Source organism: Nyctereutes procyonoides, unplaced genomic scaffold, assembly GCF_905146905.1.
Source record: "Nyctereutes procyonoides isolate TBG_1078 unplaced genomic scaffold, NYPRO_anot_genome, whole genome shotgun sequence".
Taxonomy (NCBI): domain Eukaryota; kingdom Metazoa; phylum Chordata; class Mammalia; order Carnivora; family Canidae; genus Nyctereutes; species Nyctereutes procyonoides.
The window spans coordinates 52,606,170-52,623,985 of NW_026575043.1; the positions used below are offsets into that span (position 1 = coordinate 52,606,170).

Below are 17,816 nucleotides of genomic sequence, written 5' to 3' on the forward strand. Positions count from 1 at the left end.
GTCCCAGAGGGCCGGGGCCTGCGGCCAGGTCGTGCCCTGGAGAGCCCCGGGGGCGAGGGCCGGGCGGAACCCAGGCTGGAACCCCGCAGCGGCGGGCGAGGCCGAGGCCGGGGCCGAGGCCGACCTCCACCGCCCTCCTCCCCCGGGCGGGGAGCTTACCCTCGCGCGGGCCGGCGCTCGCTCGCTCGCTCGCTCGCTCCCTCCCGGGCAGGCCCGGCTCTTCCCTCCGCCGCGCCGCCGGGGGCGTCTACGCAGTACGTTTCGCAACTGCACCCAGCGCGTTTCCAGCTGCGCGCAAAAGCCCGAGAGCGCATCCGCCGCGGGGCGCTTTGAAGTCCGTGCCCACCGGGGAGACCAAAAGTAATGCGAATCGTTATTGCCAAACAAAAAACAAAATTGAGCGTCTCCGGGTCGCTGTGATTGCTCTCTGCAGAAACCCCCCTTCCATCCCCACCCCGCCACCCCGGCACCCCGCCCCCGCCGGGACAGGCTGCGGACGAGCTGCATCCCCGGACCCGGCTAGAGCAGCTCTCGCACAATGGGCTTTTCCTCGGCGAGATCACTGCGGACGACCCTCTCCGTCTTGGCCTCCACGCCTCGGCCTCGTTTCCCCTGCGCGGTAACCTGGACACCCCGTCCACGCAGGTCTGCAAGCGGGCGCTGAGTCCCCGCGGCCCAGGCAGGGCCGGCCCAGCGGCGCCCCGAGAGTCGCTGTTCTGAGAGCTCCTCTTTGGAAAACAAGGACCACCAAAAACAAAAACAAAAACAAAAACAAAAAAACCCAAAAAAACAAAAACAAAACAAAAACCCTTTTTAAATAATAAAGGGACTCTCGTGCCTCCTCCGAGGGACCTCGTTCCGCCCCCCCCCACCCCCATCTGATTTCTTCCCCGGGCCTTGGGCCGAGGTGGGCTCCCACCTCCCTTGCCCACCCTCCCCTCCCCCTCCCTAAGAAAATCGATCTTGGCTCTATTTGTGCCTGATGTTCGCCACCCCCATTTCCCCGAAGAGCGCTGGGTTTGTTTATTTCTTTATTTATTCCCGCGGCCGAGGCGTCTGGAACTTGTGGCTGCGCAGCCCCGGGACTGATGGGCGAAGACGGGGAGAAGTCAACCTCCGCGCTGCCCCCCAGTCGAGCGTGACAGCGCGCGGGCCGGTTGCGTGACTCGTGACGTCTCCAAGTCCTATAGGTGCAGTGGCTGGTGAGATAGTCGGTATCGCCTGGTTGCCTCTTTATTTTATTGGGGTATGCCTGGTAATAAATAGTAATATTTAATTTGTCGAAGACCACAAACCAGCTTCGAGCTGGGAGGTACGTACCACTCTTGACAGACGCTGGAAGAAGGCTCGGCCTAACGGGGGTCTTTTTTGGGGGGCCCTTTGCAAACTCTCCACTTGAACCCCCCCACTCCCCAGCAAGGCGCCACTGCCGGCTTCTGCGCTGGAAAGAAGAGGTGGGATTTTTGGAGGTGAGTGTCCCCCTGGACAGCTATGGTGGGGGGTGGTGGTGGTGGATGGGTTTGGCTCAGCACTTCACCTGGCCTGGGCCCCCTGGCTTCCCGCCCCAGCTGGGTCCGGCTGAATACCCCCTCCCAGAGATGCTGTTTTTCACTGTGGAAGTAAGAATGGACTCTCTTGCATTTCGCCTTGGACTGTCACCTGGCAAGAATAGATTCCCGTCGGAGGTTTCAAAATCCCAGGATCGAGTGGTGGCCAGGACCAAGTGAATCTGGCCAGGCAGTTACTTGGGGGAGTTCAGATTTGCCCTCCCGGGAGGGGCCCACAATTTATTTATGGGAATTTATTTTATCCGCAAATCTCTGAGAATTTAAAGGGATTGGAGAAGCCTTTCTGGATTTCCCCTTCCTTTTGCCAGAGGCGCAGAGATTCAAGCTCATCCTGAAGCGATGTTTGTTTCCAGTCTTTGGCCCGGGGTCGCCTCCTTAGCGAGCCCAAAGTCCTGTGAGCTGACAGTCTGAAAGGGTTGAGGGTGTTTTCACACAAATAAATAAACTGCTTCAGCGGCAAAAGGTTGTTTGCAAAGAACCTGGAGGGAGGAGTGAGAACTGGAGCAAATGCTGGGCTGGCTTTCTCCCCCTGGTCGCCCCACTTTTAGGGACGGACAGTCCACTTTGTAATTTTGCAGCGGATATGTTACATCCAGCTGGCCTCTGATCTCCAGCGTGTTTCTCCTCTCTGCATCCCTCTTCCCAGGCCTGCAGGCCCACGTCTCTAGTCAGAGCCCCAGAAAGGAATAAGGTGAGGGGGTACGGGAGACAAGGGTGGGAAACCATAGGAAACGCTGACATTTAGTCCCAGCTCGGATACTTGGTGCTCCAAACTGGGTCTGCTCAGGCTAAGACCTACTCACTGTGTTTACGCTTCTATTGACCTCTTCAACCCGCAAAATAATACATTTCAGAGAGGGGGAGGGCAGGGAGAGGGGCCGAGCCAGTCTTCCATGACTGTTTGATTATTTTAATAAAACTGGGTACTGCCTGGCGTACACCTCCCGCCAGGGAGGTCTGCTGGCCCTGGGGGTGGGAGCCCCCCAGCAGTTTCTTTCTTGCCATCTTTGATCTGAGCCCCCATCCCAATGCACCTTCACCCTGCCTTCACCCTGGAGTCGCTGGGAGTTGGGGTGGTGAGTGGGGAGGGGGAGAGATGTCAGGGCGGCCGTCGGCGGCCAGCCGGGCCAGGCGGGGTCACGCAGCACTGTCTTGAGGTCAGCGTCGGAGGGAGAACGTGGGCCAGGCTTCAGAGGAGGCGCGAGGCGTGTGTGTGTGTGTGTGTGTGTGTGTGTGTGTGTGTGTGTGCAGCGTAGTGTGTGCAGAGTCCGTTCTCTGCACAGCCGTGTCACTGAGATTACTTCCCGGGCAGAAGCCGACCGGGTTTGCGATGATTTGTGCAGGATTTTTTGCAGCCACTGAGCCGAGCTCAGAGAAGCAGAGATGGATGGAGGTTGGGAAGGGGGTGGAGAGGAGGGGTGAGCTCGAGGTCTGGGTTTGAGAGTAGTGCTGTGATTTGAGTGTTCGGGAAATCTAATGGAAAAGGTGGTTGGGGGAGGGAGCGAGAAGAGAAAGGGAGGGAGAGAGGGAGAAAGGGAGGGAGGGGGGCGGGTAAGAGGCAGAGGCAGGCTGTGTGCAGTGGGAGCTAGTCGGATAGGCAATTTCAGTACTTTGTAAGCATCAAGGCAGCCCAACGTCACTGAGCTCAGCTGAGTCGGCTTGTATTTCTGAGAGAGAGAGAGAGAGAGAGAGAGAGAGAGAGAGAGACTCTCTTCCTCGGATTCCAGAACTTTAACCCTGAAAGCGGCGCCCAGAAAGGACCTTGACCATTCCCACAGCTCTCTCCTATCTCCCAACTTCCCCTCCTGAGGGGTGCAAGCAAGGAGCGGGGCCCCGAGGTTATATCGCTCAGGGTGCTCGCTGCGGCTGCTGCGTGCGTTCCTTGGAGCCCTTCTGGCGCCTGACAACTTGGAAGTCTTTAGGGAGAGCGGGAGAGCGAGCGAGCGAGCGCTGAGCGGAGGAGGTGTGTGTCGGAGGTGGGCAGTCGCCGCCGAGGCTCCAGCGGTGGGTGATCCTTTGTAGGCAGCGGTAGCGGCTAGTCTGGGCGAGGAGTCCCCGGCATAAACCCCGGAGCCACCATGCCCGCGCCCCCGCCTCGCCGCCGGCTTCCCTGCTAGGAGCCAGAAGGGATGTGGTGAATGCACCGGCTTCGCCCAGCGAGGTAACCGTCCCTGCAGATGGCCCGGGAGGCTCGGGAGGGAGCCCTCCGGCCCAGCCAGCTCCGGGAGGCGCGAACGGCGGGACTCCAGCCCGACCCCGGGCTGGCGGGGAGCTCCGGGCGCGTGGAGCCGGTCGGCCGGCCAGCCGGGGAGGCGCGCGGCCCCGGAGCGGCGTGGAGGGTTGCAGGACGCGCGGCCTGGTTCTGTCAAACCGCATCTAGCTCGCCCCTGCCAGCCCTGAGCTGCCGCCGGCCCGACCGGGGCGCAGGATGGGCTTTTCCCCGTGGCCGGCGGCAGACTCGAGCGCACGTGGGGGCCGCCAGCCCCAGGTTCTTTTGTTGCAAGAAGGCTGCGAGGGCTCCCATCCCCGTGCCTCCCGAACCCCAAGGGTGTGGTGAGGGAGGCTGCTCCGGAGACGGGCCTCCTCCGAAGCCGTCCTCCACCGCCCCACTCCGGGTCTCCAGCCGCCGCAGACCTGGGGTTGGGGGAGTGGGGGATTCAGCCTTTTGCTTTAGCGGCTGCTAAGCTTTGGGGAGGCCCTCCTTGGCACCCTCCTTCCCAGTCTAACCCGGTTTCGAGGGAGCAAATCCTTACTTGGAAACGTGGAGGAGATTGGAAGGCGATCAGAGCAAGAGGCAGGCTCCTCTGGGCTTGAACAGTTCTGCAGCTGTTATTTTACGTGTTCCAACCTCCTAAGCCCGCCACCCGGGCCATTCTACCCGTTGCGTCGGGCCCAGGAGGCCGATCCAACCATTGCAGCCCAGAATTTATCTGGAACCCTTGATATCCTCGCGGGCTGGAGCTTGGGCCTGCACTTCCAGCGAGCCAGGCCCGGCTACAGCTCCGAGAAACTTCCCTCGGCCTGGCTGGCTCGTCAAAATGTGCGTCCCGGGCTGGAGAGCCCAGAGAACACCGGCCGGGCCAGCAGGGGCAGGGACAGAGTGCGGACCGTGGGCGCCCAGGAGCGTGCCTCCCTCCGCACCGCCGCTTTCTTTCCTCGGCTGTTGGGCTACTTTTCGTTTTTTTTTTTTTTTACCGTTGCAACAAGTTGAGGGAAAGCGGGAGGACTTTTACTGTTGAAGGACTTTTAATTTTAAGGTCTGCAACTGATAAAGGATGAACGTGAATTCTCCTCGGGACCTGGTCTCTCTCCATCTGTAACATCTTTCCCCTCCTATGTTTTTGGTTTTGCAAGAGGCGGGTTGCTGCAGGCATTTTGCCCGCTGTGGAAAATATTCCTCTTGCGAGTTTTCATACACAGAGCTGTGGTGTCCTTCTGTGAATTTGACAGAGAAAAACAATTCTCGAAAGGACACTAGGTTTTTGTTTTGTTTTTGGTTCGTACCCAATGGCTTCCAAAAATACCCAGGCCTTATCTTTATTGGCTCTTCCAGAAGTCCAGACAAATTTGACGGGCAGCTGGCTTATCGTGGGGAGCCTGCGCAGGGGAGATGCGGGCCTCGCCTCCTCCTGGTCTGACCCGGGTCTTTCGCAAGAGGTTGTGCGTGGTCATAAAGTAGTAATGATGATAATAATAAGGGAACCTTCTGCAGCCTCCTTCAGCTGGGAACGGAGGTGCTGGGAGCTGGACACTGGGGACCCAGCTGCTCCCTCCTGTCACTAGAACCTTGTTTCCAACCTTCTTTTTCTCTCTCTCTGCTTCCTGTCCTCAGAGTAGGACCCTGCGCGGGCACGGGGCGCCGGGCACACCATGGCCGACGCAGACGAGGGCTTTGGCCTGGCCCACACACCCCTGGAACCTGACTCAAAGGATCTACCCTGCGACTCCAAGGCCGAGAGCTCGCTAGGAGCCCCCAGCAAGTCCCCGGCGTCTCCGCAGGCTGCCTTCACCCAGCAGGTAAGGAGAACTCTAGCCGGAGGCTCTTTGCAGGAACCAGAGGCCCTCCCGAGGGGGAGGGATGGGGGTGGGGTGGGTTGCCCCTTTCCCATAATTGTCTTCTTTCCTTTTAAATCCCACTCATTCCACCTTTCTCTGCCCCGTGTCCCCCAAATATCAGAATACTCCAATCCACTTCATTGTGACGATAATCTTTACGGCCAGAGGATTTTGGAAATACATTTAGGTTGTGAGAGAAGTCTTAATTATCTGGCTATTTGGGGCCAGCTAACAATAGCCCAGATCACTCCTTTGCTGCTGCCCTAGGTGTAGACTCAGCCCCCAGCACCTCATTAAGGGCTGGGTCAGCGGCTGCTTCAGGCCGGCGTGAGCGATGGCTTGACCCCTCTTCAGATCTTCCGTAGCCTTCGCCTCCGCCCGCCTCCTCCGCGCCGCCGCCCAGACCAGGGAGTTGCACTATTTGTCTTGGGCCGGGCTCTGGAGGGCTGGCTCACCCTGGCCGGGTGGCGGGGAGCAGCATGGCTTTGCCGAGAGGTTGCAGTAGGCTCCCCTGGGTGGAAGCTGGGCCCCGAGGAGAGAGTGAGGCCTCGGGTGTGCTCTCTCTACCCTATTCCCCGGGCGTTCTGGGTGCTCAAGGCGGCCCGTGTAGCCCTTGGTGATTTAAATAGGGTGTCAGATGGTGCGGAGCAGGGTGACCTGACTAGAAGAGATATTTGGATGTAGTCAAAACCTTTCTTTGGGATTTCGATCAATGTCCTTCCTGGGAACTTCATCACCTGTCTCTTTGCCCTTCCCGTCTCAGGAAAACACATGTACGGTTGTAGAGAAGCAGAGGGCAGTGGGCACAGAGCTTGGGAAATGTAGATTTTTTTTTCCTACGGAAAAGCAAATCTTATTAGTTAAGGATTATTGCAAAATGAAGATTTCTGTATGTATATTTTTTGCATCGGTTTTGTAAAATAGTATTTAGTTGAAAGCGGAAACGTTGAAGTTTCGGCTGTGCCCAGAATCGAAACAGCTTGAAGTGAACGAAGTTGGATGTGAGGAGAACCTAGAAAATGTGTTAACATACGCATTTGAGAATTAATATTTTGGGCTGTGGGAACCTATTCTCATATAGAAACATTTTTAAATTGAGATTTTGTTCACGGATGTTTGTGTTTGCACCGCCATGGTGAAATGAAACACGCGTAGATATGGGATTTGCATGTCTGTGTGCTTGTGTGTGCCTATCTGGGCGTCTACAGAAGAATGTTCTGAGCAGGCTTTTTGAGATCTAGTGTTTTTGTGTTTGCTTTTTGCTTTTGTTTTTGGCTGCATCTTGGCTGAAAGGGATTGAGATTGGTCCCATTTTGGGGGTCTCAGCCTGTCCTCCTCTGGACATGCTAGAGCACTGAGATGTTTGGGGATTTTTCTCTGCATTGTGTTGGTGGCATTAGGAGACAGCAGTGCACCATGGGGGTTACACGGGGCAAGCACAGGGCTTCCTAGGCAGGACTGCCCGTGTTCCAGAGTCCACACAGCTCTGCAGTGGGCTTGATACTATTCTCAGCTTTAGAGCACAGAGGCTCAGAAGGGAAGGAACCAGCTGTGTTTGGGGGGAGTTTGGGGAGAGTTTGGAGAGGGAAGTCCTATTGCTCCTGGGGTTCGTGTGTGACTTTTCTCTCCTTCCTCTAGGGAATGGAAGGGATCAAGGTGTTTCTCCACGAAAGAGAACTGTGGCTGAAGTTTCACGAAGTAGGCACGGAAATGATCATAACCAAGGCTGGGAGGTGAGCTGGCCACCTCTGCGGAGGGAGGGCCTGGGGAAATCATGGGGGAGAAGGAAAGGTGTCTCGGAGATCCGAGAGAGGAGAGGCGGAGAACGCAGAGGGGCAGAGAGAGGCGAGAACAGTGTAGAGCAGACAGAGGGAGGGAGCGCGCGAGAGAGGATGAATGTATTTTGTTTCACCCGATTTGGGTTAAAGATGCCTGGAGAACTCCTCCAGTGACCTCCATTCCTGCTGGGAGAAACGCCTGCAAGATTCACCTCCGAAACGGGGCATTTCTCCCACTCTTACAGAACGAAGAGTCGAGGGCTTGGGGGGCTGTGCTCAGCGGGTGGATTGGTAATGGGACAAAGTGGGACGAGGCGGAAAGAGAAGGGAAGCAGAGAAGCGCAGAGTGGGCACAGAGATGAGACCCGCTTGCAGCCTTGACTCCTGGCCCCCACCCTCCTTCCCGCCCTGCCTGACCTTGGAGCGGGTCCAGTGTCCCACCCAATTGCCAAACTTTGAATCGTCGAATGTATTCGCTACCTCTTTCATTGTTTATAGAAAGCAGGCAAAGCCTTTGAAACTGAACCGGGGCTCGGCCGGGCTCTATATACAGACACCGATAAACACGGCAGTTTCGCCAAGATACTCACCCCAGAGTTCCTCTTAAAAGCTCGAAGTTGTGTGAGTGTGTGTGTGTGTGTGTGTGTGTGTGTGTGTGTGTGTGTGTTGCTGGAACCGCTAGCTAGCCAGCTGGGGGAGGCTGCGGGAGGGTCTTGCCGCTCTGTAGCTCAGCGTGCCAGCGCGTGTGCATGCGTGCCCCGGCCTGGGCACATCCTCGGCACAGGCCTCCGGGTGCTGGGCTGGCCCTCCGCGGCCTCAAGGGCAGAAAGCCTGGAGTCAGCCCGGAGCAGGCGTGTGAAGCTGGCGAGGCCAGTAGGCCCAAGCCACCGAGTGTGTGAAGGGGGAGGGTGGAGCCGCCTCCCCAGACGCCCCCCGGTTCTGCAGCCGAAGCCTCCCGCAATAAACTGACAACAGTGACATTTATTATTATTTGAAATTAAACAATGTCTGCTCCCCCGCTCGGCCTGAGTGAACTAGGAGGCGCGTTCTGTTTACACTGAAGGAACTAAGCTCTTCTTCCCATTCTGCCGAGGAAGGAAAGACCTGGCCTGGGCCCCCTCTCCCCCCAGCCTGAGCTGAGGGGATTTAACTATAAAAGGCCTGGGAAGCCTTCCTCGCGCCCGCCTGCAGGCACACGCACTGCCGCCGTGGCAGATAAACACCACAGGGCTTGGGTTCTGAGGCCTCCCTTCACTCACCCCTTCCCACCATCCCCCGGTGAGCCTGGATCCCGCAGCTCGTCCTTCCAACCCAGCCAGCCTCCCACTCGCTGGCTTTCTGGGGCGCACCCCACCCCGCCTCCGAAAGAGGGCTGGGAATTTGGAGCGCGCCCCGTGAGCACAGAGGGAGAGGTACAGGGCCCGCAGGTCTGCAGCACCCATCTGCCCATGACTATCCTGGTTCCAAAACCAAACCCGGATGGGTTTTGGGTTTCTTTGCTGAGAGTTTAGACTCTCCAAGGAAGAGTGCCAGGCACGTTGGAGAAGTTGGGGGGGGGTACGGTATTTAGGAATAAATTTTGGCTCAAGGCTCACAGCAGAGGTTACCAGCTGTGTTTTTTTCTGGGGACCCCAGCCAGGACAAGAGGTATATGGGCACCCACAGATGTGCAGTCCCCGGTGCACACCCAGCCCGCCGTCCTCATGAGGCGGCAGCAATGCGTGCACGGAGCGAGTGGCTAGAGCACCTGCCTGGGCGCTGGAGGCCAGCTTCTCACCGAGTTGGGCTCCTTCTGCCCCTAAATAAAAAAGTAGGTCTCTGGCTCTGAAAAGAGCATTTACAAAGAGCCGAAATGGAGGTTCCATTAGGGCCTTCTTCACCACTGTTTCTTTATGGAAGCTGCGACCTCCAGGTTTCTGTTTTCCTCCAGGTTACAAATAGTCACCAGCCTCCAGCTCACCTCTGGGCCTCTCTCCTCCCCAAAACTTCAAGGGAAACCTGGAATGGATCCTGGCAAAAGTGGAGTGGGGGCCGCTTTTCTCTTGTACACTCCTCACTCGTGGAGGAGTTGCGTCTTCCATTAAGATGCCTGGGTGCGCTCTTTATGACATTGGCATTAATTTTTTTCTCTCTTCCTCACCCCCTCACCCGTCCCTTTCTTGGTCTCCCTCCCCTTCTCTACCCAGACGGATGTTTCCCAGTTACAAAGTGAAGGTGACGGGCCTCAATCCCAAAACGAAATACATTCTCCTCATGGACATCGTTCCAGCAGATGACCACAGATACAAGTTCGCAGATAATAAATGGTAGGTAGGCACCAGTGTGGGCTGGTGGGGAGGGCAAGGGGGGGAGTGGAAGGCCAGACTCTCCTCCCCCAAGACAGAACCAAGAAACATTCTTTGAACTCCCCACCCTGCGGAGGGTTTTGCTGCTATCCTGGACCACCCCAGAGGAGGTTAGTTAGTTCCCATTTTATAGACAAGAAAACTGAGGCTCAGAGGATGTGAAGGGCCTGTAGCTGTTCCTGCACCCACGGGTTGTGGATATTTTAAAAAGGGTATTGTTTCCAAGCGCTGGAGGTATTTCTGGGGGCATAAAACCATTTACAGTTATTTTTTATGAGTTACCTGCTTTGAACGTGCCTTTTTATGAAATTGCTAAGTCAGGCCGTGGTATTTGAGTTAAACAGGCAAGCGAGGAGAGGTCCATTCCTCGGGTGGACTGCTCCTGTGGCTGCCAAGCGTGCAGAGAGGCTCGAAGAAGAAAGCACACTTGAAAGCCCTTAAGGACTTTTCTTAGACTTTTTGGTCCAGGCTTCCAGAACCCAAGAATTGTTCCATGGGCAGCAAGAGGCTTCGAGGCCCTGCGGCTCCCCTGGTGCAGGGGGAGGGGTGGGGTGGAAGAAGAAAAAGCCGCTTAGTGGGGGACTTGCCTGGACACTGGCGGCAGGCCTTCTGAGCACCTGGGCTTGCAGATGCCCAGGCAAGGCCCCAGGATTCGGCCATTTCCAGATCATTCTTCTATTCAGCAGCCCTTGTCTGGCCCTGCGCAGGACCCTGCCAGCATGACAGGGCGCTAAGTCTGGGCGGGTTTTGTCCCTTCCTTGGTCAGGTCTGTGACGGGCAAAGCAGAGCCCGCTATGCCAGGCCGTCTCTACGTGCATCCGGACTCGCCGGCCACCGGGGCGCACTGGATGAGGCAGCTGGTTTCCTTTCAGAAACTCAAGCTCACCAACAACCATCTGGACCCTTTTGGGCACGTAAGTACCTGATACAGCCCACAAGGCCTCCTCCGGTACTCTCCATCCCTGACTGTCCTGAGTCCGTGGGTCCGGGTCGCTCTTGCCCTCTCTCTTCCCCCTTTGTCTGTTTCCCTGAGTTTCTCTCTCTTCTTGGCTCCTCTCACTCAGGCTTGCTTCTCCTTTCCTTGCCTCATTCCACTGGCCTGGGTCTTTTCCTCTCTTGGCCTCCCTAATCCGCCGCTGTCCTGTGCAGTCTTCTCTGTGGTCCACTGTCCCATGCTCCGGGGCTGCCTTTCCTTCTGGGGCAGCTGGAGAACCGGGGCCTGGGGAGACTGAAGCCTGTGATTAGGTGTGGGGGGTTGTGTGTTTCAGATCTTCAGAAAACGTGGTCCTTCTAGCCCAGAGGCTGCCCAGAGGCTAGACCTCCATGGGAACCCTCGATAGCCTTCCCTGCTCACTTCCAAACCCTGTCTTGTTATTGAGATGTTCCAGCTGAGAGGGAGCCCCTAGGCCACCTGTTCCCTCTTTTACAGATGGGGAAACCAACCTGCCAGAGGCCAACCCGGGTACCCCTTTTGAGCTGATCCTCTTGGGTTTATCTTTTTCCCCCCAACTTCCAGCTTCTCCCCCACCCTCACCATGACCGGAACAGGCAAACCTGGACCAGAGTCCTAACCCTGGAGTCTGCATCGGCCCCCAGAGCAGCCTGGTGAACCACCGGGAGTCTGCATGCAGGACACTGAGTGTGCTGCCCCTCGCCTTCCAAGCTCTTAGCAGATTCTCCAGCTTTAAACAGTGTTTTCCCCAACAACAACAACAAAAAACCACAAATGAACAAAACACTGATTTGGAGGGAACTGTCTCCATATCTTTTCACTGGCAATAACTAATCACCAGAAAAGAACACAGTCTCGAATTCAGTGTGTTCAGAATCCCTAGCTTGATGACTCCACCGTAAAGTGGGCTCTTTCCTCTTGGGGACCCTGGGCCCTCACAGCAGCCTGGAAAGGAGGACGCACAAATATGCAGCCTTTATAAATGGGAGTGCAGGGGAGGGGAGGGTCCTGCCCAAGGTCATGCAGCTTGAACCCGCAGGGTCTGCGCCGGGAGGGGACGGGTGCGGGCAGTGAGTGAGTCAGTCTCTGCACGTGGTGGTGCGAGCTCGAACCGCTGGCCGAAGGGGAGGAGAGAAGGAAGGCCCAATTCCCTTCCCGCGCGCGGTGGCCGGGAAGGAGCAGAGGGTGCAGTGGGGGCATTTCAGGGCAAAACGCCCGGCCCCCTCCGCGTTTGCCTGCAGCGCCGGGCGGGCCCTGCGTGGGCATCGGCTGGCCGGGGTGATGCGCGCGGCCTGCGGGACCAGGCTGAGCGCGGGGGACGCCGCGGACCGACGGGTTTCCCGCCGGGCTGGCCACTCCGGGAGGAGGGAGGAGGGGGGCTCCGTGGAACCTCGCTTTCCCCGAGCGGTCCAGGCGGTGCCTTCTGGGGTCGCGCTGGGGCGGGCGCCCCGGGAGGGCGCTGGGCCCCCCGCAACCAGGCTGCGGCACCCTCGCGCGTGTCCAGGCTCCCGGGCCCCGCGGAAGAGAGAGGGGGTCGTGGGGGCGGCCCCGGCCCCCCCCCACCTTGGAGCCCAGAGCCGCCCTAATGAAATTAGGAGCCATTAGATCGCCCTCGCGCTGCTGTCTCCACACTGTCCCCGGCCGTCAAAGCAATTTGGCTAAGCCGGGACGATGGCCGAGCCGGCCCGGGGCTGCGGCGGCCCCCGGGCTCCCGCTGCGTCTCTCTGTCGCCAGGCCGCCCCCGCCGGCGTCGCTATCGGCCGGGGAGGAGGCCGGGCCCGCGGCGGCCGCAGATTAGGGCCGCGCGCGGCCGGGGTCGGGAGCCGCGGGGCCCCTCCCCCTCCCCCTCCCCTCCCCCCTCCGGGCGGGCCTGGGGCTGGGCCCGGGGACCCTGCCCCCGGGGCCGCGACGCAAGTCATCAGAGACCCCGGGACGCCTGGCCGCCCGCTCCAGGTGGCGGTCCCAGGGAAGAGCAGGCCCGGGATCGCCCGTTGCGCGCGGCGATCGGCCCATTCAGTGGGCAGGTATGGGGCGCCCTGATGGACGCTCGCGTTCGCAGCCTCCCGAAACCGTCAAAAGCCAGGCATCCTCCAAACGGCATGGCTGGCTTTTTTCTTTTCTTTTTTTCTTTTCTTTTTTCTTTTTAAAGCGGAGATGCTCGTCTCCTAGGACTGGTCCTGCTCCAGCCGAGGGTGTGGAGTCTGGAGCCTCCTTCTCCCTCGATGCTGACCTTGGTGGTCTAGGAGTGGTGTTATAGGTGCGGCTACAGGAGGGGGACCCGATTTGTCCCCGCGAGCACCCCAAACATGGAGACAGCAGAAAGGAAGGAGAAAGAATGCATTCCCCCCCCCCCCCCCCCGCCAAAAAGAAAAAAAAAACAATATAGTTTGTCTGGGGCCAAGGCTGGAGATGATTCTGATGGTGGATCCAGAAATGTTGATAAAACGTCGTAGAAAGGGAACCTGGTGAGAAGCAGGTGGTGGGTGGGGGTCTCGCCATGCCTGGGGCCCACTCCCTAGCCCATTACCTTCTTTATTTCAGGGACTCCACTTTGCACATTCTCCACACAAATGGCCTAGCCTGGGATTTTTTTATTCTGGTTCTGCAAACACTAGTCTTTTCCTTTTCAGCCTCTTAGAGGGTTTTCGTTTTGTTTTGTTTTGTTTTTTTTTGGGGGGGGATGTTTGTTTATTTATTTGATTGTTCTCCCTTTTCATTCCAAAACTGATGCTTACACTTCTCCCCAGGCACCAGTTCTTTGCTGCATATTTGCATACCTTCCTTTGGGGGGGGGTGGAGGTGGGTGGGGAGTACACTATACAGGAGTTAATTTATTAAGCAAACTTTATTAAGAATTCTGATTTACTGCCGTGTGTGCTTTGGGTAGATTCCTGGAATATTAGCCTGGCTTTTTTGGTTGGAAATTGTCATTTTTGAAATGTTTCTTTTTAATGAAATCACTGGCCCCTTTTCAAAACAGGAGAGAGAAAAAATCAGACACCCCCAACCCCACCCAAGAGTCTGTAGAAGGAGGTGAATTTTAGCGGTGGAGAGAGGAGAAATTTATCTGGAAACAAAGGGGTTTTGATTTTTCTTACAATCTCATTTTCTTTATTATTTTTAGATTATTCTAAATTCCATGCACAAATACCAGCCCAGATTACACATTGTGAAGGCGGATGAAAATAATGGATTTGGCTCAAAAAATACTGCGTTCTGCACCCACGTCTTTCCTGAGACAGCCTTTATCGCGGTGACTTCCTACCAGAACCACAAGGTAAGCCCCAGGCCCCGGGAACCAGCGTGCTACGGCTGTGTTCCTTTGTAAGGAGGGTGCAGGGGTCTTCTGCAGAAACTTTTAATCTTTAAGGGCTTCTTCTTTCCCTCACAGCAGGTACCAGCTTCTACCCCAGGGGGCCAGGGCAGCGGCAAAGCCAGGGCCTGATGGTTGCAGCTGTTTGTACTATATTCACGGGTTTTGCAGGTCTCTCTGTCTCTGTCTCTGTCTCTCTCTCTGTCTCACACACACCAGTTAGAAACAAACTTGTCAAATTGTAGGTGACCACACATTCAAATATAACAAGAACACATCAACTCTCTCCACTCCTAAAGTGATCTCCAAGAAGAAAGGTCATTTTAATGCAGGGCTCCATGCTCTTGGGTGGGGGCCTGGTGCCACCCTTCATGGAACCCCTTTTTCGGGTGAGGGTGTCTCCTTCAGTCTGCCTTTTGGATGCATTTCAATGTGAACTGGGGCAGGTGGCAAAGTTGCCAGAAGCCTGGGGCTTGGATTTGCAAGATGCTTCTCTGATTGTCTCTGTGGTTGCCCATTCCGGACAACAGTGAAGCAGGGTGGGCATTGTTGAAAGACAAGAACAGAAACTGAACAACCTGTGCCACCCTGCCCAGGGGCTCCTGGGAGTTAGACAATACCACAGCAAAACCACAGCTTTCGGAAGGGAGGGATGCTTTATTTTCCAGAAGGAGGTTGCAGTGTGGTGTAGACACAGGAGGGTATAGATTGAGTCTGTCAACATCAGACCCCACACTGTTCAAAATCCAGACCCCGATCTGGGCATTTCCAAGCCGGATGATGATCCTAGAACAGGGCACCCCGTAACTTTTATTTTTTCCCAGGAGAAAGGGCTCCTCTTCTCTTGACTTATCATGGTTCACTTCTGTTCTTTAGACACTCGAGTGCCCCTGTATTCGTTTTATCGGTGGAAGGGCAGGATTGAATGATTCCTAAAAAAAATATTTTACTTATCTATTCATAAGAGATTCAGAGAGAGAGGCAGAGACATCAGGCAGAGGGAGAAGCGGGCTCCCTGAGGGAGAAGCAGGCTCCCTGCAGGGAGCCCAATGCAGGACTCGATCCCAGGACCCCAGGATCATGACCTGGGCCAAAGGCAGATGCTCAACCACTGAGCCACCTAGGAGTCCCAGGATTGAGTCATTCTTAAGCCTACATGAAAAGATCTAGAGTCTGGAAAAACAAGATGCAGGGCAGGGGGCACTGTGGGGATGCAGGCTGCTAGCAATAAGGAGTGATATGGGTTGTTGAAGGCGAAAGTAAGGGGTTCCATATGGAGTCAATGAGGGCCGGTCACTGGGACAGCATAAGGAGATGGGCATGGGGATGGTGACTCCCTTCCTCCTCCATAGCTTCCTATCCCCACCTGCAGTATAAGCCAGGTGGGAGAGGCCAGGGCAGAGTGAGGGGTGTGTTTAGCACCCTAAAGCCTCCAGCTTATACTCTGGGTGTCAGATAACAGCACCCCCCCCCCCCCCGCCGCCTCCAGTGAAGCCAAGTCAGTTATGAGATGGTAATCTCCAAATTCAGATTGTCAGCCATCTGGCCAAACGGTGATAGAGGGTGGTGATAGAGGGTCACTGCTAGGCCACAAGTCCTGTCTGGGGACCCAAGTCTGGAGAGAGCTTCCCTCCAGAAGAAAACTCGCTCTCCCCAAAATGCAATTACTTTTTAAACGGGAAGGAAGAATTTTCTGAGTTCCACTCCCGACTTGTCAAACCAACGAGAACAAAAACATGAAGGTCAAATACTCTGAAAATCGCAAAACCATTTCAGGCTAATTTGAGCCTGGCTGCTAGCAACCTGTTTCCTCTATGGCTATTATAAATCTATGTTTAACTTTGTGGTGACGGTCACAGGGGAAAAAAATTGGAAAAAATAGCAACAAGGACACTCAATCTCACCCCTCCCTCCCTCCTCTCTCCCTCTTGTGTATGTATACACACACACACACACACACACACACACACACTCCTCTATATATCTATATACACACACACACACTTAGACCTGACAGAGGGTCCAAAGATACACCAGATTTTCTTTTCTTTCTCTCTTTTCCACTAAGCAAGCCCAGGTTCACATAGAAAGGACAGGAAGTGGTAGACTCATGATGTGAGTGCTTGGGTCCTTAGGAGGAAATCCCTAAGGTCTGTGTAGTTATGATCTTAGGGTCCATCAGGCATGGCTAGATTGGGGTGGGGGGCATGTGTGCACTTCTCTCTCTTTCTCTCTTTGCTTTTGGAGGCATAACTGTCCTGCAATAAACTGCAATATTTGCAGTATACAATTTGATGAGTTTGACATATATACAGCTATGAAGCTGTCATTGCCACCGCTTGTGAGTATATCCTAAATTTATAATATTTATTTATTTATTTATTTATTTATTTATTTATTTATTTATTCATTCATTCATTCATTCATGAGAGACACAGAGGCAGAGACATAGGCAGAGGGAGAAGCAGGCTCCCTGGGAGGACCCCAGTGCAGGGCTAGATCCCAAGATCCTGGGATCATGACCCCAGCCAAAGGCAGATGTTCAACCACTGAACCACCCAGATGACTCTCTAATTTTCTTTAAAAGATGTCCTCCTCAATGAATATATTTTAATGATCCATGCACTTGAAGGAGCGTATGCTCAATGGGGTGTGCATGTGTGAGTTTTGAGCACAGCCTAGGGGATTGTGTGTCTAAATGCTCATAGATCTAACAATGTATGCATCTGGATAGATGTGTGTCTGATGACCACACAAAGGGTTCACAGATGGGAATTTGGGTTTGGTTTTTAGTGGATTGGCCATAAAGTGTTTTTTAGCCAGCCTGACCTCCAGAGGAGGGATTTCGTAGGAGACAGCTTTCAGCCACTGTCACCCCATGTGATGTTTTGCCCACGTTTTAGTTGTAAAGTACCAAAGGCACCTATATGCTTGGTCAGGAGGTAGTGTAGAGCAGTACATTTCTTCCAGTCCAGTCTGGGGCCCCTGTAGGCATTCTCTGTATGGATATATAACGTGTGATTTCAATACTCAGGCCAAGCTGAGTGTGGTTTTTGGACTCTGTCTTGTTACATTATAGTCCCACCTGGGTGAGGTGTCGAGACTCCTGACTTCATGGCAGGAGTCACCTGTGCTCTCACTTGCCATTGCCTGAGGGTTCAGGTGGGACTCTGGAGGCAGGCTGCCTGGGTTCAGATTCGTTTGACTTGGGCAAGTTACCTGACTCGTTTTTCCTCATCTGTAAAATGGGGGTCATACAGGAATTGTTTGTGGTCCTCATCGTGAGGACCAAACGAGATAATCCTTGGAAAATGCGTAGTGCAGAGGGTGGGAAAAAGCACAGAGTATCAGCAATGATACCATTGACTGACTACTCAACTGATTGGTTTGTAACAACTCCATCCAAAACACAGGCCCTGGGAAGCTCTTTGCCTTCCCTATTTGAGAAATCAGAAGAACTGAGATTCTACATAAGTTCTTCTTACCGTGTTTGAAAAGCAACTACAAATGTTAGTTTTTGTGGTCGAGTTAGTTCATTTCCCTGAACGTGCCATTAATTCAAGGACTGTTTGCCCTGAATTATTATGCTTTGGATAAATGAACAAGGACAGAAAAGGAATCCATGTGATTAAATCACCAGGACAGTGTAGGACAATATGAGGCAGTTGTTTTCTGGCTCCATCCTCCAGAATGAACTTTCTTTGCTTGGATGCAGGTATACCAGAGGGAGGCAGGTGGGTGGCAGGGTTCACTTGCTAGGCTGGGGTCACACACCCGTATGCCCCTGGGCGCCTAATGACACTA

General features: G+C 55.1%; 1 protein-coding gene across 1 annotated transcript in view; it reads left to right on the forward strand.

Moving 5' to 3' along the window:
- The first annotated feature begins 3,298 nt into the window (after nucleotides 1-3,298).
- The window catches only part of TBX5 (T-box transcription factor 5), a 46,285-nt gene continuing 31,767 nt past the window's right edge, over nucleotides 3,299-17,816 (forward strand). The window contains exons 1-6 of the mRNA XM_055322835.1: nucleotides 3,299-3,729; nucleotides 5,401-5,585; nucleotides 7,263-7,357; nucleotides 9,589-9,708; nucleotides 10,514-10,661; nucleotides 13,824-13,976. Coding sequence (XP_055178810.1) covers nucleotides 5,439-5,585; nucleotides 7,263-7,357; nucleotides 9,589-9,708; nucleotides 10,514-10,661; nucleotides 13,824-13,976 — 663 coding nt within the window. The 5' untranslated portion in view covers nucleotides 3,299-3,729; nucleotides 5,401-5,438. The remainder of the gene's footprint in view (nucleotides 3,730-5,400; nucleotides 5,586-7,262; nucleotides 7,358-9,588; nucleotides 9,709-10,513; nucleotides 10,662-13,823; nucleotides 13,977-17,816) is intronic.